This window comes from Elaeis guineensis, chromosome 9 (assembly GCF_000442705.2).
Source record: "Elaeis guineensis isolate ETL-2024a chromosome 9, EG11, whole genome shotgun sequence".
Lineage (NCBI taxonomy): Eukaryota > Viridiplantae > Streptophyta > Magnoliopsida > Arecales > Arecaceae > Elaeis > Elaeis guineensis.
Window position 1 is genome coordinate 19,983,479 of NC_026001.2, and position 22,736 is coordinate 20,006,214.

At 39.4% G+C, this 22,736-nt stretch overlaps 2 protein-coding genes across 2 annotated transcripts in view; one reads left to right on the forward strand and one right to left on the reverse strand.

The window, feature by feature from the left end:
* Positions 1-14,154, reverse strand: part of LOC105051354 (uncharacterized) — a 50,439-nt gene extending 36,285 nt beyond the window's left edge. The window contains exon 1 of the mRNA XM_073243514.1: positions 13,943-14,154. The gene's annotated coding sequence lies outside the window, so the exon portion shown is untranslated. The remainder of the gene's footprint in view (positions 1-13,942) is intronic.
* Positions 14,155-16,392: 2,238 nt separating this feature from the next.
* Positions 16,393-21,719, forward strand: LOC105051353 (tryptamine 5-hydroxylase). Its single transcript, XM_010931733.2, is given in 5 exon segments — positions 16,393-17,099; positions 17,620-17,809; positions 17,812-17,879; positions 20,820-21,138; positions 21,141-21,719. Coding segments are annotated over 5 exon segments (1,542 nt in total). The 5' UTR covers positions 16,393-16,463; the 3' UTR covers positions 21,470-21,719.
* Positions 21,720-22,736: the final 1,017 nt, after the last annotated feature.

Sequence of the window (22,736 nt, forward strand, 5' to 3'; positions counted from 1 at the left end):
CTGGGCAGGCTGGCAGCTGGCATGCGGTGAGGGATGGGGGCGGCAATAGGCCATGACGGCACTGGAGCTGGAGTTGTCGATGAATGCTAGTGTTGCCCTTTCGGCTGGGTTAGATCAAGAGAACCGATGAGATGGAAGTGGTAAGGGGGGTGGAGAGGAAGTGGGAATGTAGATGGGCCATAAGGAGGTCATGGGTCAACTCAAAAAGGCCTTGTGGTCAGTGAAGGCTCTGGAAGGCAGCAAGGAGGGTAGTGGGAGAAGTGGAGATGATACGGGGTCATCAGGGAGGTCTACGATGTGTTCACACCTCTCCCACCACCTGCACTTATAAAGACTCTTATCTAGAATGTTCAGAAAGTGAGGAAGCCTTTTTTCTGTGCCACCTTCAGGAGGCTTGTTTAACAACATGATCCGAAAATATTTGTTTTGATGGAGACCAGACTGTCGGGGCTGAGTGCAGCTTGTGCTCGTTGCCGCTTCCTTGCAAATTGGAGATTCTATCATGTAGATTCCTAGAGTCTATCGGGGGGCATTATTGTTATATGGCATACCAGAATTACTACTGTAGATGTGTTCCACCATTATACTCAACATGTTAGTGTAGTTATCACTAAAATAAATGAAGTTACTTGGTTCTTGTCTGTTGTGTATGCCAGCACTGAGTATAGAGATAAAAAGATTTGTGGCATAAGGTGGCTAGCCTAATTGATCAGCAGATTCTTACGATGGTGGCTGGTGATTTTAATTGTATTATAGGCTCGGAGGATAAAAGGGAGGATCAACCCTTTGTGGATGATGTGGGGCTCAAAAAATTTAGGGAGTTTAGCCACTCAACTGACCTGATGAATCTTGGTTATATTAGGCAGTGGTGTACCTGGTATAATAATCATATGGGGGTTGCTCAGGTGTGGGAGAGGATCGATATGATGTTTGCTACCACTAGCTGGGTTTAGCAGTATCCTGTCTACCACATTCACCACCTTCCGAGGATTGCTTCAGATCATTGTCCATTGTTGTTGGTCACTGACATCTCCTCTTCTCACTGAAGTCCATTTTGGTTGAGAAGTTTTGGCTGGCCTATCCTAGATTTTGGGAGATTGTTAGGGAGGCTTGGAGGTTGCTTGTCCGTAGTGATGCCAGGTATCATCTGACCAGGAAGCTAGAGTTGACGAGGAGGTATTTGCTAAGAAGGAACAAAGTCAAGGTGGGGACATTTTCAGATGGCTCAAGGTGGTTGAGGCCTTTATTTCGGAGTTCCAGGAGAAGGAGGATCACCAAGGAGGTCTTACGGAGGTCGAGCTGACTAACTTAAGGGGCTTACTATCCACTCATCATACTCTTTTGCAGTAGCAAAAAATCTTTTGGAGATAGAAATCTCGAGTCTAGTGGATTAGAGAGGAGGATCGAAATACGAGATTCTTTCATCAATCCACTATCATCTAGCGATATAGGAATCTATTGCTCCTTAGATTGATTTTGATGATTACAAAGCAGTTGAAGGGGTACAATAATTTTCACTTGAAAAAGACTTATTGCTCTTCAGGAGCAAAATTGTAATTTTATCAAAATCCTGATTTGATAGTATCAAATGATAGAACAAAAGATTTGTGATCCAATGGTGAAAATTTTATTGATTTTGACTTGTACTTTGAAAGATATGCATGATTGAAAATCATGAGTCGACTCATGAGTCGACTCATAGCACATGAGATGACTGGCATGCTGAAAATCCTGACCGGCACTGTCTTGGCACTCCAATGAGTCGACTCAATGAGTCGACCCCCAAGGCATGAGTCGACTCATGAGTCGACCTCTACGGGTCTTTTTGCCAGTTTTACAGAACCTCAGATCCTGCTCGTTTCTGTGATATTTTCACAGAGGTCGACCCATGAGTCGACCCCCAGGCATGAGTCGACCCATGAGTCACCCCTGTGACGGAATTTTTCTGCAACGGCTAGTTTTTAATCCATTTTAAATGCTCTTAATGCTCTTTTAATGCAGTCTAACGGCTCTTTTTCAGCCTAAAAATTTTTCACTATTTCTTAAAGCTATAAAAGGGACAAAAACGTGAAAATCAACAACAAGAAAAAGGAGAACAAAGAAGAACAAAAGAGGAAAAAGAGAGGATTCAAAGAGAGAGATTTTGAAAAAGAGATTTCAAGCCAAGTTTCAGCCCTAAGCAAGTGCTCATTCAAATCTTTCAAGAAGCCTTCAATCCAAGCTCACCAACTCCTCAAGAGCACTTTCAAGTCTCCATCCACCTTGAGAAATCCAAAAAGGGTCTTCTTCTTTTAAGTAAAGTGTATTTAAAGTTATATTCGCTCATTGAAGGAGCTTTTCTTTGTGCTTAATTGTGCTATAAATTATTATACTCAGTTTGAGTGATTGATTTTGTTTTGGAGGGGTTCCAAAATAAGGAAAGGTTGATCCGAACCTTGAATCGGAGTGTACAGGGTTGGCTTGTACCCAAAAAATAAGTGGTCTAGCTTGGGATAGCTAGAGTCGGAGTTTCGACGTTTGTATTCGGGTTGAATACAAGTTTAGTGGATTGAATTCTCAAGTAGGAGCTTGGGGAGTGGATGTAGATGTAAGGTTGGCACCGAACCACTATAAATCTTTTTTTTGGTGTGTGCCTAATTGTTCTTCTTTATCTCTTCATTACTCTCTTGCATTCTTGCTCTTGCTATTAGCCTTAAATTAATTCTACTCTCCCTATTTATTTAGCTTTGTCAAACACTTCTCACAAGTCATAAGTGAAGCTTAAAATTTTTAGAAACCCAATTCGCCCCCCCCTCTTGGGTTGCATAGCTGGGCAACAAGTGGTATCAGAGCCCGGTGCTCTAGCCCTTCTTTGATCTAAACAATCAAAGAGCCAAAATCTATGGCAACCCATATCAGCACATCTCTAGCCGAGGGGCAATCCACCAACTGACCTCACTTTTTAATGGGTCTAATTACACCTATTGGAAAGCTCGGATGAAAATATTCATTCAAGCACTCGACTATGATATATGGAGTATCATAGTGAACGGTCCTCACACACCCATTAAAATTATAGATGGTGAGGAATCACCAAATCCGAGAAAGAATGGGATGAGGTTGATAAGAAGATGCCCAATTAAATGCTAAAGCAATGAATGTTCTTTATTGTGCTCTTGATGCTAACGAATTTAATCGCATCTCTACCTGCTCATCTGCTAAAGAAATATGGGATAGGTTAGAAGTAACCCATGAGGGAACCAATCAAGTAAAGGAGTCTAAAATCAATATGCTTGTGCATAAATATGAATTGTTTAAAATGGAGCATGATGAGTCCATAACTGACATGTTTACTCGCTTTACTGATATTATTAATGGTTTAAAGAGTCTTGGCAAGTCCTATACTAACAGTGAGCTTGTAAGAAAGATTCTCAGGTCCTTACCAAGAACTTGGGAAGCCAAAGTGACTGCCATTCAAGAAGCTAAGGACTTGAACATTCTACCCTTGGAAGAGCTTCTAGGATCATTGATGACTCATGAACTAAGCATGAAGTAACATCAAGAGGAAGAAGTCAAAAAGAAAAGAACCATTGCCCTCAAATCCACAGCTCCACCAGATGAAGAAACTGATGACACTGAAGATGAAGAACAGATGAAGAGATGGCACTCATTACCCGAAGATTCAAGAAATTTTTGAGGAAAAGAAACAGGGGATAAGGAATAGGCCATTCACAAAAGGGAGCAGAGCAAAGAAAAAGAGAAAGACCAACCCGTTATTGCTATGAATGCAAGAAGCTGGGACACTTCAAATCTGAATGCCCTCAGCTGAAGAAAGGTCCAAGAAGTACAAAAAGAAGGTCATGATGGCTACTTGGAGTGCGAGTGATGACTCAAGCTCCGATGAAGAAAACTCAACCGAACAAGCCAACCTGTGCCTTATGGCACACGAAAATGAGGTGTGTCTAGCATCCCAAGGAGAAAACAGAAAATAGTATCTTGACAGTGGATGCTCGAGACACATGACTGGTAATGAATCCCAATTCATCACTTTGATGCTAAGGATGGAGAGATGGTCACCTTTGGAGACAATAGCAAAGGAAAGATCATCGGTATAGATCCTCTTATAGAAGGAATGAAGGAGATCACTCTGAAAGATTCAACAATTCAAGAGATAAGGAACATGAAGACAAAAAGATGAGGGAGGTGAAGAACATAAGAACAACCTCAAGGTACAAATGATCTACCCAAAGAATGGAGGTATGTTCACAATCACCCTAAGGAGCTAATTATTGGTATCCTATGCATGGGGTAAAAACTCATTCTTCACTTAGAGATGTATTTAATCATTGTGCTTTTGTATCTCATCTTGAACCAAAAACTATTGAAGAAGCTGAAAATGATTATAATTGGATTAATGCAATGCAAGAGGAACTTAATCAATTTGAAAGAAATAATGTTTGGACTTTAGTATCAAGACCTAAAAATTATTCAATAATTGGCACAAAATGGGTCTTTAGGAATAAATTAGATGAACATGAAAATATAATAAGAAATAAAGCAAGGTTGGTTGCTAAAGGTTATAATCAAGAAGAAGGGATTGATTTTGATGAGACCTTTGCACCTGTTGCTAGATTAGAGCCATTAGACTTCTACTTGCATATGCTTGCTTTATGAAATTTAAATTATTTCAAATGGATGTCAAAAGTGCATTTTTGAATGGATATATTGTGAAGAAGTCTATGTAGAACAACCCCCAGATTTGAAAATCATGCTTTTCCTAATCATATTTTTAAATTAAATAAAGCTCTATATGGATTAAAACAAGCACCTAGAGCTTGGTATGATAGGCTAAGCAAATTCTTGCTAAATAATGGTTTTTCAAGAGGTAATGTAGACACAACCCTCTTTATTAAAAGAAATCAAATTGATATGTTAGTTATATAAATTTATGTTGATGACATAATTTTTGGGTCTACTAATGAATCTCTTTGTCAAGACTTTGCTAAGCTCATGCAGGGGGAGTTCGAGATGAGCATGATGGGAGAACTTACCTTTTTCCTCAGACTCCAAATCAAACAAACAAAAGAGGAATCTCCATCACCCAAAGCAAGTACACCAAAGAACTACTCAAAAGATTTGGAATGGAGAACTCCAAACCAATTGGCACACCCATGAGCCCCTCATGTAAGCTTGACAAGGATGATGAAGGTAAATTGTAGACTTAAAATACTATAGAGGTATGATTGGCTCTCTATTATATTTAACTGCAAGTAGGCCTGATATCATGTTTAGTATTTGTTTATGTGCTAGATTTCAATCTAATCCTAAAGAATCTCACTTGAATGCTGTTAAAAAATCTTAGATATTTAAATGGTACTCAAATCTAGGATTATGGTACTCTAAGGACTCACTAATTGACTTAATAGGATATTCAGATGCTGATTTTGCTGGATGTAGATTAGACAAAAAAAGCACTAGTGGAACTTGCCAATTTTTGGAGTTAACCTAATCTCCTGGTTTAGCAAGAAACAAAATTCGGTAGCACTGTCTACGGCTGAGGCCGAATACATTGCAGCCGAAAGTTGTTGTGCTCAAATCTTGTGGATTAAGCAACAACTCAAGACTTTGATATCAAACTTAATGAAACACCAATAAGATGTGACAACACAAGTGCCATAAATCTATCTAAAAATCCAATTCAACATTCAAGGTCTAAACATATTGAAATAAGACATCATTTTATAAGAGAACATGTTCAAAAAAAAATATAATTCTTGAATATTTTGCACTGAAAATCAATTAGCTGATATCTTTACAAAGGCCCTTAGTGAGGATAGATTTGTGAAATTAGGAGAAATCTAGGAATTCTTGATCCTTTTGCCTAAATGTTTCTCCAATTTCAAGAAATCGATGTCAAAATATTTTTGAGCTCAATTTCTATCATCTCTCTTAGACCTAAAAGCTCAAGATTATCATTCTCACAACTTGTCATTGAGCAAAAATTCTTCTCCCAAAATTTTAAATTTTTTCGGAATTTATTCATATTTTTTTCTGAATTTTTGTGATTCATGAGTCGACCCCCTAGGGTCGACCCAATGGCATACTTGAAATTATTGCCAACTTCCCACGGGCTCTTTTCTTTTTAACTTAAAGCCCGTTCATGAGCCAAGTCATTCTTCTTCTTCGTCTTCGTCCCTCCAAGACTCGTCGTCCTCATCTTCGTTCTCTCCAAAACCAAGGATTTAGCCCAAGATCATTCTCCTTCTCATCTCCACCTCAAATCATCTCTTGAGAAAGGAGCTTCTCGCATCTTTCTCCCTTGATTGAAGTGGTTGGAGCGTGCCCTAGCTTCCACCATTCTTCTCTAAATCATCTTTCCTCTCAGCCAAAATCCCTTTCCACTCTCTAGTAACCCTCCTCCTCACCCATTTGATCTTCGAGTCTCTCTGCCGGCTCTTGTGGTGAAGAATGGCCCCAAAGATGAAACTCCCTCAAAGAAGGAAATCAGTCCGTGCGCTGGAAGAAGGCGTCCGCAGAAAAAGGCAAGCTTCTCAGACCACTTCTGCTCCCATTCCGGCTTCAGTGTCTGCACCAGGTCCCTCTCAGTCTCCCCTTAGCCCTAGCAAAATCTCTCTCTGACAGAAAGGTAGAAACCGGCAAGAATGTGGACTTCAGGTTTTTTGAAAAAGAGGGTTTCTCCTTTGGGTCAAAATCAAAAATCAAGGTTGGGAATTTTACTGTTCTCTCAAGGAAGTTACTTATGTAGACTTGGTTAGAGATTTTATCTAAATCTGCACTATGGCAATGGAACAGTGACTTCTACTTTAAGGGTATTGATATCTGCTTAGATCCTATTATTTTGGGAGAGATTCTACATTTGCCCTGTGAGGGATATTCTAACTTGGAACTTCCAGTGAAGGAAGAGGGATCAATGTAATTTTAGGAGGAACCTACTCGGGAAGTCTAAGTAAATTAGAAGCCAAAATCTTGTCAATTGAAATGAGAATTTTACATCAATTAGTGACAAAGCTTTTCCTCCGAGAAGTGGTAGACATGACCTCCTTTCTGGCCGAGACATATGTATAATGTTTCATGTGATCACTCAAACCCCCTTAAACCTCCCTGCTTTAATGATTGAGGCCATGAGAGAAACACTGAATAGATCCAAGGCACATCTGCCTTTTGGTATGGCCCTCACACTGGTTTTCAGAGGTTTGGAGTCAGTTTTGAGGGGGAGGCAACTGCTAGGCTTTCTCACGCAGACACCATCAACCAACACACTCTGCACCGCATGGAATTCACTAGAATTGATGGTGGTTGGATCAAGGGTACAGAAGAAAGAGCTGAGGAGAGAGCTGAGGATAGAGTTGAGGATAGAGCTGAGGAAGAAGGTCCCTCATCTCCTCTCCATGACTTCAGGGCAGCATCTCCAGATATCCAGTTTATTTCAGACCCAGAGGCTGGCCCTTCAGAGTTCACTAGAAGGCACACACCAGTTCAGCAGCCAGACAGTAGAGCACCTCCCTCAGAGTACAGATTGGCTGATGATCAGATTGAGCAGATTTTCAGCGTGTGGCTTCCTTGCTTTCTCGTCAGTGGAGCACTTCTACATTTGCATCGGGATCCACTTTATTGGATACATCTGATCAGACCTTGATCCCCCATATCTCCACTGTATTTCAGATGATCACAGATCAGTCAGTTCGGATTCAGCAACTCGAGGATTGCATTTTGAGACTGACTGGGAGAGTACTTGACTTGCAGGGGCAAGTCTTAGCTTTGGCCCATCCTCAGCCACAGGAGTCCACTATTGAGGTCACAGACCTTACTACAGAGGCTGGCAGGCTCAGAGGTGCATTGGAGGGTGGTTATGAGTTCTTGAGGAGAGAAATCAGAGGCTCTAGTGAGCATGCTTCTACACAGTTCACTGCACTACTTCAATCTGTTTCAAGAGCTCTGAACGTTCTTGATTCCATCAGGCTCTCTCTTGCAGTCCAGTCTTTGACCTCTGAACGTTCTCAGCCTCCAGGATCATCTCGCCCACCTACTCATGCCAGCACCTCCACTCGTGGCAGAGGCAGACGGGGTAGAGGACGAGCTCCTGGTCGTGATCCATCATCTCCCCACCCCATCTCTGATACATCTGATTTCGATCCATAGAGTCATGAGCACTACTAGATCCTTGTTGTTTAGTCATGTCTATTGTTCTTTCTAGGATCTGTCATTTTGGGCCATGTAATGATGTTAACTAGTTGACTTTTATATTATGAAATATGTATTGAAACAACTATGGTTTTAATCATCTTTTAATTATATATCTACTCTTTGTAATGGTATCAATCATCTCTTGATTATATATCTTCTCTTTGTTGCTAATTCATATCTATGGTACTCAATGGCATATTTTATTTTATGATTGCTGTATTCAGGGGGAGTAAACATTAATGATTAGCACAAGAAGTTTGAAGAAACACTAAAGAGAGAATGTATTCAAAAAAAGAGGAGGAGTTAACAATGTTTGATGATGTCAAAAAGGAGAGAAATTAAAGAAAAGTATCAAAAGCAAGATTATTAAATGACTTAAAAATATAATGAGTGAATTGCTAAGCAAAAGTATCAAAAGAGAGATAAATAAGAGAGATAAATACAAAACTTAATGATAAAATGAGTGAATTGGGAGAAATTAACAAGATTGCTAACAAAATGAATGAATTGCTCTGATACCAATTGCTAAGCAAAGCAAATGAGCAACCTTTAAGATTACTTCTTAGACATGCTCTGATATGCTTTAAAATTAGACATGCTCTGATACATCTTAAAATTTGACATGCTCTGATATACCTTACAATTAATTCTTAGACATGTAATAATACACTTAATTGTTAAACTTACTCTGATACTAAAACTAAATAATCAAATGAGAATGAGCAAATTTTCAAGATGCCAAGAAATTTGAAGAACAAGCAAATGAATAAATGAGATATTTTCAAACACGCAATTCTCAAATCATAAGGTAAATTCTGCTTTGCTCTGAAAACAAAAATAAATTTTCTACTCTGATACCAAAATCACATAATCAAATGAGCAAATTTTCAAATCATTAAGCAATAGGCAAATTATTTATGCAAATGGGCACATGTATCACATGCCAAAAGAATCAATCTTCTTTTCAAGCAAATACACTTATGAGTTGGTAGTAAATCTCCTATTTATCTTCAAACTACCTATAATGCATTTCATTCCTTTGAAATTCATGATCATTGATTCACATAGATGCTATTGTTCAAGTGTTTTGTCATCATCAAAAAGGGGGAGATTGTTGCTTCTTAGATTGATTTTGATGATTACAAAGCAGTTGAAGGGGTACCAATAATTTTCACTTGAAAAAGACTTATTGCTCTTCAGGGGCAAAATTATAATTTTATCAAAACTCTGATTTGATAGTATCAAATGATAGAACAAAAGATTTGTGATCCAATGGTGAAAATTTTATTGATTTTGGACTTGTACTTTGAAAGATATGCATGATTGAAAATCATGAGTCGACTCATAGCACATGAGATGACTGGCACGCTAAAATCCTGACCGGCACTGTCTTGGCACTCCCAGTGAGTCGACTCAATGAGTCACCCCCAAGGCATGAGTCGACTCATGAGTCGACCTCTGCGGGTCTTTTTGCCAGTTTTACAGAACCTCGGATCCTGCTCGTTTCTGTGATGTTTTTCACAGAGGTCGACCCATGAGTCAACCCCCAGGTATGAGTCGACCCATGAGTCGACCCTGTGACGGATTTTTCGCAATGGCTAGTTTTTAACCCATTTTAAATGCTCTTAATGCTCTTTTAATTCAGTCTAACGGCTCTTTTTCAGCCTAGAAAGTTTTCCACTATTTTTAAAGCTATAAAAGGGACAAAAATGTGGAAATCAACAATAAGAAAAAGGAGAACAAAAGAAGAACAAAAAGAGGAAAAAGAGAGGATTCAAAGAGAGAGATTTTGAAAAAGAGATTTCAAGCCAACGTTTCAGTCCTAAGCAAGTGCTCATTCAAATCTTTCAAGAAGCCTTCAATCCAAGCTCACCAACTTCTCAAGAACACTTTCAAGTCTCCATCCACCTTGAGGAAATCCAAAAAGGATCTTCTTCTTTTAAGTAAAGTGTATTTAAAGTTATATTCGCTCATTGAAGGAGCTTTTCTTTGTCTTAATTGTGCTATAAATTGTTATACTCAGTTTGAGTGATTGATTTTGTTTTGGAGGGGTTTCAAAATAAGGAAGGTTGATCCGAACCTTGAATCGGAGTGTATAGGGTTGGCTTGTACCCGAAAATAAGTGGTCTAGCTTGGGATAGCTAGAGTCGGAGTTTCCGATTTTGTATTCGGGTTGAATACAAGTTTAGTGGATTGGAATTCCAAGTAGGAGCTTGGGAGTGGATGTAGGTGCAAGGTTGGCACCGAACCACTATAAATCCTTTTGTTTGGTGTGTGCCTAATTGCTCTTCTTTATCTCTTCATTACTCTCTTGCATTCTTGCTCTTGCTATTAGCCTTAAATTAATTCTACTCTCCCTATTTATTTTGTTTGTCAAACACTTCTCACAAGTCATAAGTGAAGCTTAAAATTTTTAGAAACCCAATTCACCCCCCCTCTTGGGTTGCATAGCTGGGCAACAGAATCGGATTAGGGTGATTAGAGATACAATGGGGCAATGGATGACCACTGAGGAGGAGATTAGATAGGAGGTTGTCCAATTTTTTAGATCCCGATGGATGGTGCCATTGGGAGGGGACTGGACTGACACCCCACTCCTGGGGTGGTGGTCTTGAAGCAATAGAATAGGCATCTGGTGGAGGATATTTCCATGAAGAGGTGCGAAGGGCTCTTTGGACCATGGCAGAGGATAAAGCCCCGAACCCGAATGGTTTGTCCTCGCTCTTCTTCAGAGATACTGGCTGATCATTCAGACTGAGGTTATTATGGTGGTGTAAGAGTTTTTTGCCACTAGTCAGATGCCAAGTGCTTGGAAGCAAACATTCATTGCTCAGGTCCCAAAAAGTCATATAACTCAGAGCCTATTCACTTTGGGCCAAGCAGCTTATGTACTAGTCTTTATAAAATCTGTGCTAAACTAATGGTGTGTAGGATGAAGTCCATTCTTTCTCAACTGATCTATCCAAAATAGGAGGTGTTTGTAAAAAGATGCAGTATCTCCAATAATATTCTTATTGCCCAGGAGTTCATGCACAACCTTCGGTGAGCTACTCCCCGTTGAGGGCTCATAGCGATTAAGCTTGATATAGAACGAGCTTATAATCACATGAGCTGAAATTTCTGGAGAGAACCTTAATGAATTTTGGCTTCCACCCCACCTAGATTGGCTGAATATTAGCTTGTGTTCGGAGATCTTCCTTTGCCATCTTTTTCAATGGGACACCTTCAGATTCTTCTATTCTAGGGTCAGACTATGCCAAGGTTGTCCTCTATCCCATATCTATTTATTATATGTGCTGATACTCTTTCATGAGCTATTCGTGCCGCAATCTAGGGGCCAATCTTAGATCCCTATTTGCCAACACCCTAAGCCCAACTGATCTCGCACCTTCCCTTCACAGATGATTGCTTGCTGCTTGACAGGGCTTTTATCCGAAATGCGATTGGCCTCTGAAGGATTTTAGAGGAGTATTATGCGGTGTTGTGTCAGACTGATGGTGTTTAGTCTAAGGACACCGGCCCAGCTATGGCTTATGATCAAGCATATTTTTGGGATTGATGAGTACAGTGGGACCTTACTGTATCTGGGCATCCCTATCATCGGGCACAGACTGAGGATGGAGTGTGTGGAAGTGGAGTAGATGATATTGCAAGAGTGGTTGGAGGGATGGTAGGCCCGTGCACTATCTATGATGGGGTGAGTTATCCTGGTGAGGTCCATTCTGAGTTTCATTCCTATTTACTTACTTTCACATACAATTATTCCTAGAGTCATGGTGGTGAGGTTGGATCGACACTTTCACAGATTTTTATGGGGATCCTATCTGAGAGGAGGGGAAGGGGTTAACTTGCTTGCATGGGATGTGGTTTTCCAACCTCGATAGGAGGGTGGTCTGGGCATTCCTTCCTTAGCTACAAGGAGGGAGGCCCTAATTATGAGGTATGTAGCTCCGCTTCTTCTCAATTCGGATTCTCTATGGAGCTTCATCATGTTGGTCAGGTATGATTCATTGTCTGAAGGGGTGAGGCCTATCCGAGGCACGGCACCTCCTTTTTATGCGAGAGATCTACGCTTATGCACATGATGTCCTCTCCCAGATGAGATGGTTATTGGGAGAAGGGTATAGTGTGAGGATCCTTCATGATATTTGGATTGGAGATTTACCGTTCTGCAGTAGCCAACCTTCGATAGTGTAGAGGTGATGGCTGTGAGAGTGGCTGATCTTCGTCATACTAATGGTGGGGGTGGGATTTGGCAATAGTGCCTCGGCTACTTGACGGACAGCTGAGAGAGTGGGAGCTATCCTTTGCGACTCCCATCTTCAATAATCTGGATGTTAGGATTTGGGATCGCCCCTGTACTCTAAGGATTGTGATGGCAGATCTTTATCAGATTTATCAGAGTGAGGCTAGTTGACACAGAGATCTCGGATAGATTTGGAGGATTGGAGTGCATCTAAAGATGAGCTTATTTCTTTGGAAGATGGCATGGCACTGGCTCCTTACCAAATTTCTCTTACGAGGTCGAGACATGGATATCTAGTTGGAGTGCCCTTGCTGTGAGATTGAGCGCACTCTCTTCAGGTGCCGAGAGCGATAGCAATCTAGTCCTTAGCTGGGTTGAATTTGCAGGTTGCATAGGTGGAGAACTCTACTTAGATTTTTTTAAAGTTCCTGCAGCACAACATCGGAGATGACCAGACCAGGATGGCAGGGTTTCGTGTGGTCTACCTAGCTCTTCACATTTGGTTGGCCAAGAACAACCTGATTTTCAATTCCAGATAGTTTTCAGCAAGGATTATTTTTGAGAGAGCCTTGGTTATAGTAGCGAAGATCATCAAAGTGACGGCCAGGCCTTCAGAGACCTAGAGCTCCCACCCTACTTATGTAGTGACCCATCAAGTGTTCATCCCCTGGGAGCCCCCTCCTTCATTGCAACTGAAAGTCAACTTCGATGGGAGTGTCAGAGGTAGGTCTCGTGGGGCTGGTTTTGTCATACGGGGATCTGGTTCTTTATTTGTGGTGGCTGGGGGACTCCATCTCTTGAAACCCTTAGTCTCGAAGATGGAGCTCCATGCGGATTGGGCGGGGATCATTTTCGCCAGGTAAATTTTAGGGGCAACCCAGCTTGTTGTAGAGAGTGATTCGGCTATGGTGGTAATATGACTGTAGAGATATACTCATGGCAGAGTCACCCATCCCTTTGTGCATGATGCTGCAAGGTTGCTGGGAGGGTGTACTACACTAATTATCAGGCATGTCTTTCACGAGGTAAACTTGGTGGCTGATTGGATATCATCTTTTGTAGCTGAACACACTAGAAAAACTCTCTGGACCGTGGGGGTGTTGTTCTAGGATGACTTCGGGATATTTTATTTTCTAATTTTCTTGATTGTATTCATACAAGACTTATTTGAATAAACTGCCTTATCAAAAAAAAAAAGAGAAAAGGATTAGTGAAAGAATGCATATATATCCCATACTTCCATCCATTATCCTCCAAACAATAACAATCTTAACGAGAATTATAGAAATTACAATTTCCTAATTTGCAAGTATGAAAAATAAAGTAATAGTATAGAATCCAAAATATCATTCTACATAAAATAACCTTTTCTATCAAAAAATACTAAATAAGTGAACCAATCAAGATCCTTTTTTTTCAGACAAATCAAATTAAGAATCATGAATCAAGCTTAGATTTTCATGAATCAATAAAAAGAAAAAATCTAAAGAAAAGAATCACAAGAATGCTCGCCTTTCGAGAATTCCATGGACTATCATGATGAGATGGTCGAAGAAGAAAGTGGGAGAGATGGAGGAGCTTTAGCCATCCATTTAGCCATTGACGGACTCCTTTTAGCAAACACCTCCCTCCTCGTCTCCTATGCCTTCCCTCTCAAACTGCATTTGGCTCCCAAGATCATGAGAAGGGCAGAGGAAGAGCAGCAATTTGGCATTCTAATGGTGGGAAGTTTTTTTTTTTCTTTTAAATTTTATATAAGAAATTCAACGATAGCATTACTTCGATTGTCTTTTTTCACAAAAAAAATCTCGTGCTAAGTTAAATTCTACTCATTGAAGTGTGTGGGAGGATTTTTTATTTGAAAAATAAGTGTCATTGTCTTTTAGCAGCACATGTCAATTATATGTCGTAGTTGTACAGGGTCCATTAAATATTTTTTTATCATTAAAATTTAAATTACCGATAATTTTTAAGTATGTCTATAAAACAGTGTCGCTGTTCCAATAAATGGATGTAGTGATTGCTTATTTTTTTGCACTAAAATCATGGGAATCTGATTCCCTGAAGTTTTGTACTCTTATATATATAAACTATCTTAGTGAATGCAAAGACAAAAATCACATATTTTATGCAACTCCAGTAAAACAAACAATAATGTTTCAAATATATTCTTAGTTGTGACAACTCTCTCATTCCATTATTGCTCTACAGTCTGGCCTATCTCTATCCATCCTTTTTCTATTTAGCTTTGCCAAATCCTTCCTCATCCTTCTCTTTCTCAATCTTTATTCTATCTCCAACAATTCAACACCTTCTGCTCCTTTCTTTCTATTTTGACTCTTTCTAATCATCAATTTTTGTTGTATGATATTGAAGATTTTTTTCAAGCTAGAGAAGAAACATCTTCAATTTTTGGAGTTTTGTAAGTATTTTTTGTGGAGTTGAATTTTTCACAGATAGTACTTTTGAATATAATTTAATGATAAAATAAATTAAGGCTTCCAATATCAATGGAGAACTCTCTTTTGGCAATTTCTTTCGTTTGGTTTACAAAAGATACTAACCATGTAAAAAAAATTAAAGTATGAAGATTTAATCAAAGCTATCAATTAACTATGGTATTGTAGGTTCTTCTAGATGAGTAAACAAACTAAAATATCAAGAGTGAAAAGCAAATGAAACTTGCTCATGTAGATCAACTTCTTATTTTAAATATGAAGGTTTTTTTTTAAAAAAAAAGGAGGAAAAAATATTTTTCAGACGAGAGCATATGTTCTAATCTGTATACCATCGTCAACCCTTTCATAAGAAATACCAAGGAGAGAATTTATTTATTTAGATTCCTTTTTTTAGTTGAAAGGAGCCTCGAATTTATTTATTTCTAATAAAGGTACAACCATAGGTGCTTACATTTACAAGATACAAAAGTTTAGCTAGGACATGATTGTTGTAATATACAACATCATTTCCTAGTGTACTCTGGCCAGCCAGCCAACTAGTTGGCTCATTCCCTTCTCTAAAGATAAGCATTCCATACTAGGTAGAAAGGCTTTGATCTTTTGAGAATTGAAAGCATCAACAATTCATTTAGTCAATAGTATATAATACAAGAGAAGGAGAGAAGGAGAGGATTAACTCCACAATCCTAGCTTGCCTCCTCTCACTATCTCATTGGTCGTCGTATTCTCAAATTCATGATCAACAAATCTCTTTACACTTGTCCTTTCTCTTCTTCCATTATTGCTGTCCAAGTGCCTCACCTATTGATCTCAATGGCTAGATATTAGGTTTGAGAAAGTAGTTTTACTCCCTCAAGTCTCTCTAATAAGAGTCCAATTTATTAAGAGGACATCGAGAAAAGCCCTTTAAATCTTAATAGATATTCTCTTCTTATCCTTATCCAAATTAGCAAGTAAAAATGCCTATACGTGATATTCTTCTAAGAAATCTATTTTCTACTTTATTTTGCTTGTTGTTGTAAGACATTAATAAAAGAGAAATCAAAGAAAACAAAGATCAATGCAAACTCAAAATTTATGTGAAAAACACTTTGAATAAAAAAGAAAAATCATCGATAGAAATAATTCAAGATTTTTATTATTTTCAATATTGAAGATTACAAAATATAAGATAAAAAATCTTAAAAAGATACTCATACTTCAAAAGGCAACATATCTTACGTTCTGCCTAATAAGATGAAAAATTTTTTTATTATCTTTACGATCAGTGCTAATCTAAATATAAAAATACTTATATACTGCTTCTTCTTGTCCCATGTTTAAATGAGTTTACCATATGCTATTTTAAAAGCCTTGCATTAGTAGATACCCACGGAATACTCTCACTGGCTCCGGTGAGAAACAGAATTAACATGCGTTAACTGTAGCCTGAGATATGTATCTGGGGATTGGAATAATTCAACAACGCTGACATGACTGATGGGAGAGTGCATAAGAGCGGACAATGAGCCGTCGGCTTTCGCACTGTTTCTTATTTTGTCACCCTCCCTCTCCAAAACAGATCAAAGAAAAAAATGGAAGTGGATCCCACCACCTTCCTCTCCCTCCTCCTCCTCCTCCTCGCCACCCTCTGCCTCTCCTACCACCTCCACCGCCGCCGCGACCGCCTCCCGCCATCGCCGCCGGCCCTTCCACTCATCGGTCACCTCCACCTCCTCACCTCCATGCCCCACCACGCCCTCGCCCGCCTCTCCAGCCGGCTGGGCCCCATCCTCTCCCTCCGCCTCGGCCGCGTCCCGTTCGTCGTCGTCGCCTCCCCGGGGCTCGCCCGCGAGGTCCTCAAGACCCACGACGCCGCCCTCGCCTCCCGCCCCGCACTCCTCTCCGCCCGATACCTCTCCTTCGGCTGCTCCGACGTCACCTTCTCCCCCGCCGGTCCCTACTGGCGCCAGGCCCGCCGCCTCTGCATCTCCGAGCTCCTCGCTCCCCGCCGCGTCGCCGCCTTCCGCCTCGTCCGCCGACAGGAGATCCATCGCCTCCTCCGTTCCGTCGCCTCGTCCGCCACGGCCTCCAGCGGCGGTCGGAGCCACGCCGTCGATCTCAGCGCCAGGTTCTTCAACCTCGCTAACGACGTGCTCTGCCGCGTCGCCTTTGGTCGGCGCTTCTCCGCCGCCGGGTTCCGGCTGCCGGAGGTGCTCGTGGAGTCGCAGGCAAGGCCTTGATTTTTCCATTGTAACGGACATACCGGCCGTTATTTATCCGGCCCTCTCAGGCAAAGATTATACTAACACTGTTATTACTAACACTGTTATTTATCCGGCCCGTTGTAACGGTTATGATGCCTAGTCTTTGAAATGATGTTTTTTCAACTATTTATTCGATTTAAAATCATATTTTGCAGCTTGTGTAAAATATTTCTTATGTAAAAATTATATTATTATCATAAATCGTGAAATATTCAGCATGTTGTACTACAACATTATAACAATTAATTACAAAATTAAGAATAAATTTTTTGATAAATGTATCTAATGATCAATATTAGATGTTCACGAAAGAAATTTATAGTCAAAATAACCAATTGTTAGTGTATTAAAGATACATTATTTGACTTAGACTGCTGTTTACTATATAAAATATTACTCTTAGGCTAGCTGCATGTTTAAATTTGACTAAATAAAATCGTGGAGCCCACCGACGTCGCTGTAAGGGTTGTTAATTTGGTGGTAGGCGCTGTTCGCGGGGTTCACGGTGGGCGATTTCTTCCCCGGGTTGGAGTGGGTGAACTCGGCGACGGGCCTGCGGCGGCGGCTGGAGAAGAACCGCGACGATCTGAGCGCCGTCTGCGACGAAATAATCGCCGATCACCAACGTCGAATCGGTGGACCCGATCGCGAGGAGGAGGACTTCTTGGATGTCTTGCCCGGATCCAGAAGTCCCCGGATCTGGAGGTTCCCATCACCGACGATAATCTCAAAGCACTCGTTCTGGTTCGGCCCTTCTTTCGTTTCCTTTTCCTTCCTTTTTTTTTTTTTTTCCAATTATGCGGCAAGCGTACGGGATAGTTTAGTACGGCTGTGCTTATATAATTTTTATATACGGTAGCTGCATCCAGCGTTCACATGTTGATGTCGAACGATCTGGACCGTTTGTTATTATATCTGGGATTTGTCGTCATTTGGATGCCATTTCCTGGACGCAACAACTTGGTGGGGTCTACCGTGGATTTAAGTTATTTATTTGGAGACGTGCCGTAGCAGGGCACGGAGCAGTTGGTGGCACGTGGAACGCGAAACTTGGGTGTTGAATGCGACGGGTTTGGCACGTAGTGAATTATTATAGCGTGGTGAGCATTTTCCAGTTTGGATCAGTTTTCGTACTCAAATCTAAACAGAATCAATCTTAAATAATTTAATATTTTTAAAAATTAATTAAATTAATAAAAAATTAAAATCAATTTAAATTAATATAATTTAAATAATCTGATTTGATTTGATTTATAATTTATATTATTATTATTATTATTTTATGATTTATGAAAATTTATTTTCTTTTAGACAAGAGTACCATCAAAAATTTATCAAATAAAATAATTTAAATTAATATAAGATATTGTCACTCAATAAAATAAAATTTTTAAAAAACATTATCATTAAAGATTAAGATAAAAATTTTCAATATATTATAAAAAAATAAATAATTCAATAAGTAAATCATTTAGGATTCATGGCTAATCAACACAAAATCAAATTAATAAACAATATCATAAATTTATAATTATTTTTTAATATATTAATACTCCAACATAAATAACATCCTAATCAAAATGACGTCGTTTTATTAAAGCCAGTCTGGTTCGATTTGAGAATGATTATATTTACTGAAAATCTAAATCAATCCAAATTTATTTTTTATATGTCAAAAACTAAACAAATCGAATCGAATAAAATTTTAAACCAAACCAAACCTGCCGTTTAGTTTGGTTTTATCTATTTGATTGGTTCAGATTCGGTTTTTTCTCACCTGCAGTGAAGGCTATCATTTGACAGTGAAATTGTAGTGTTGGAGAAGAACAGTTGATTGAGTTTATCAAGGAGCAAGCCATGTGCCATAAGTAATGGTGCTTTTATCATTACGTGAACATTGATCACGCACTTATCATGCGAATTTTTTTTTGGTAGAAACACTTATCATATAAATTGACCGGTATTCCTAGGCCACACAGTGGAATGGATTTTTTTTTTTCCCTCTTTTGAAGGTTAGGTGGGGATGGGAACTTATACAAGTTGAGTTAGGATAAAAAATTCAGGAGATGTTTAGTTGGAAAAAATTGGGATCTGAAATCAAAATAGAAATATATGACTTCCATTCCAACCGTTTGGTTGGAAAGAATCCTATTTAAATTTCGAAACGAAATGAGAATGGTTCAATCTACCTAAAACTTAATCCCTACATTCTTCTAAGTTCCATTCAGATTCTGATCATGAACTAAACACTATTTGACTATTCTGATTTCGATTCTAATTCATTCCGATTCCCATTTCGATTCTGATTCCGGCTGCGAACCTAATTCCCCCTAATATCTATATCTCATTATTTTATAAGATAGATAATTTAATAATAATAAATTAAATCAATAAACATTGCCATCTCTATTAGGAGGTGCTATTTCTTATTATCTTGGATCTATCCTTTTCCACCAAGCTACTCAAACAGAGCGGAATTTGGTACAATCAACAGTCGAATTGAAGAATGATATCCTTTTCGGAATCAAGTTCTATCCATATTTGAAGTTCTAAAGAATTGTACCATTCTGATCAAGATTTGGTATTGCCTTATTCTATAATGATAATTGCACAATACGTGAATTACGATGATCCAAAGATTGGACCTCTCTAGCTCAACCCTGAGAAGCAAAACATCCTGCACCCCAACAGTTGAGCATAGAATTCAGTCCTTGGGCCCCTTTCTTGGTCATATCATGCATGGTGGAGTGATATTTGTGCTTTAGCATATGGTGCAAGGATAGTGCTAGGAGACCCAATTTTCATTTGCCGACCTTGAATGTCTAGCTTTCTCACCCCATGTTTTCTGACACATCCCAAAAGGCACCCTGTAGAATGAAGAATAAATTTCCTTAAACTGAATTATGCTATTCCAGTTTTATAATAATTTAGTTCACTAATTTTCTATTAAATGAAGCCTAATGCTTTGATTAAGTGATTAGCTTAATGGCTTTCCTATAAGCCATTTTATGTGTTCTTCCACCTTGATTTAGGATTATGATGCTGAATTTGTGACTTGGTTTAAGCTTGTTGCATCTGCGATGCCTCAGGCTTCATGTAGTTCTTGTACTATCACTCATATGCATCAAAAGTTCACCTCCAATAGCAAGAAGAGATTGGCACAGACTTGGTATTTATAACAAGCAGTCATTTTCTTCTATGCCCTATATACAGTAGACAATTTTGCAGAATTTACTAAACACTCTGTTGTGGTTTTAATAATGTGGAGGGCACTAATAGTCCCACATCGGTTGCAAGTCAAGGAGGACTCACGTTATAAGAAAAAAAATCTTTCTCACGTGAGGTGCTTTTTAAAAGACAAAACCGTGAGGCCCATGAACCAGAGCAGACAATACCTCACGTGGACTATACACATCGAAGTTTCCCTTGACTGGGGGGTCTGTTGTGATTCTAATAATGTGGAGGGCATCTTTTAAAGGGCAAAATCGTGAGGTCCATGGGCCAGAGCGGACAATATTCACATGACGGATCGAGCTTTTGTCCGCAACACACTCTATGTCAATATTTACCGGCATAAGATTGATACCACTTCTTATCAACTAGTTGCTTTTATATCATTTTGTGAGAATGGAAAATATTCAATTTAAAGCTTCACCTTATTTCACTTTTGAACTTTCAAATCAGGATATGTTTGTTGCTGGAACTGATACAACCTCAGCAACTCTTGAATGGGTGATGACAGAGCTAGCCAGGCATCCTCAAGTAATGGAGAAAGCACAGGAGGAGGTGAGAGGGATTGTTGGAAGCAAAGGAATTGTAGAGGAGGATGACATTGATCAATTTAACTACATGAGGGCTGTAATAAAGGAGACCCTGCGATTGCACCCACCAGCTCCTCTTCTAGTTCCAAGAGAATCCATCAAAGCATGTGTCATTGATGGCTATGAGATCCCTGCCAAAACAAGAGTATTGGTTAATGCTTATGCAATTGGTAGGGACACTCAACATGGCAGAATCCTCTGGACTTCAACCCTGAAAGGTTTGACGACATCGATATCGACTTCAAGGGGCAGCAGGATTTCAAGCTGCTGCCATTTGGAGGAGGGAGGAGAGGCTGTCCTGGTTATTCTTTTGGGTTGGCCACTGTAGAAACTACACTCTCTAAGCTTCTGTATCATTTTGATTGGGAGCTGCCACCTGGTGTTGGTGCTGATGATGTTGACATGAGTGAGATTTTTGGACTGGCTACCAGGAAGCGACAACCATTGATCCTAATTGCAAGAAATTGTCAAGGTTATGAGTTCAAGGAGGATGAACAAAGGGATTCTCGATAGTATAATTTCGATAACTCTCATTTGGATGCTTCGAACTTTAACTATTAAATCATCATGTCTCTGATTTTATTACTGTTGGTAGAACTTGGGATTTGCGGTGTCTTGCTTTATACTTTCCGTTTGATCTTCTCAAGCTTATTAGTACCGTTCTCTTATCTCAAGGTGTTTGGGAGAATCGGCTGGTTTGGGGTTCCTCAAAATTAATGCGTGTATCATTGCAAGACATGAAACGGTTATCTTTTGCTAACAATTTTCAGAATCTATAGATTAATCATGCTTGGATTTGGTCTTTCAAAGTGCCTTTATGTGTTAAAATTTTTCTTTGAAGACTTGCTTGGAATCGCTTGCCTTGCAAAGAGGTATTGGCCCATTGAAATATTATACCTACCATTGATCAATTATGTGATCTCCATATTAATCAGATGGAGGATTGTGCTCACCCTATTATTCACTACTGTTATTCTTAATTGTGTTGGCAGCAACTAAGTTATATGTACCGAGTGAATTTCTGTCCCATTTTCGTTGTCAATTTTAATTGAATATCTTTCGAGTAGTCTGATAGTGATGGAATAGAGGTCACTCTTGGCATATGCAGCTTGGTTGCTATGGTGGGCTCGTAATAAATGAATCTTAAATAATAACCATATGATGGTTGCTCATCTTTTGCACAAAATGATAGTTTCACTAAAAATTATGGCTGCTGCATTTGCTATATTTTCAAATCTCGTGCCAGCACTAGGATAGTCAATTACAAAAGGATTCATCCTTTTGTGAACCTCGATAGATTCTTGCTACCCCCTCTTGTAGGGGTTATCAAAATCAATTTTGATGCCGCTGCCGACTATGTTATCAGGAATTATGATCTTTAGTACTAAAGCTAAAGGTCAGTTGTTTCTCCATGTTTCTGTTCTCTTTGCGGAATTGCTAGCTACCTGGTCTAGTATCCGGGCCGCTACTTTGAAACTAAAAGCCACCCATATTTGGGTAGAAGGGGATTCGACAACTGTTATGTCTTGGTTAAGAAACCCCTCATTACAGTAATTTAATCACATTCCTCGTGTTAAGGATCTAGTACTTTGGAGATCAATTGTGAATTTCTATTAGATTTTTCACCCTTTTCGAGAGGCGAATCCAGTTGCAAATTTTATGGCTTGTTCAATGTGCTGCAGGGGGATTCTACGGGGCTTATTATGATATCCATGACAACCAATGCAAACTTCTCCTACAAGCTGATGCTTATGGGGTCTGTTATATTCGATAGATTTCA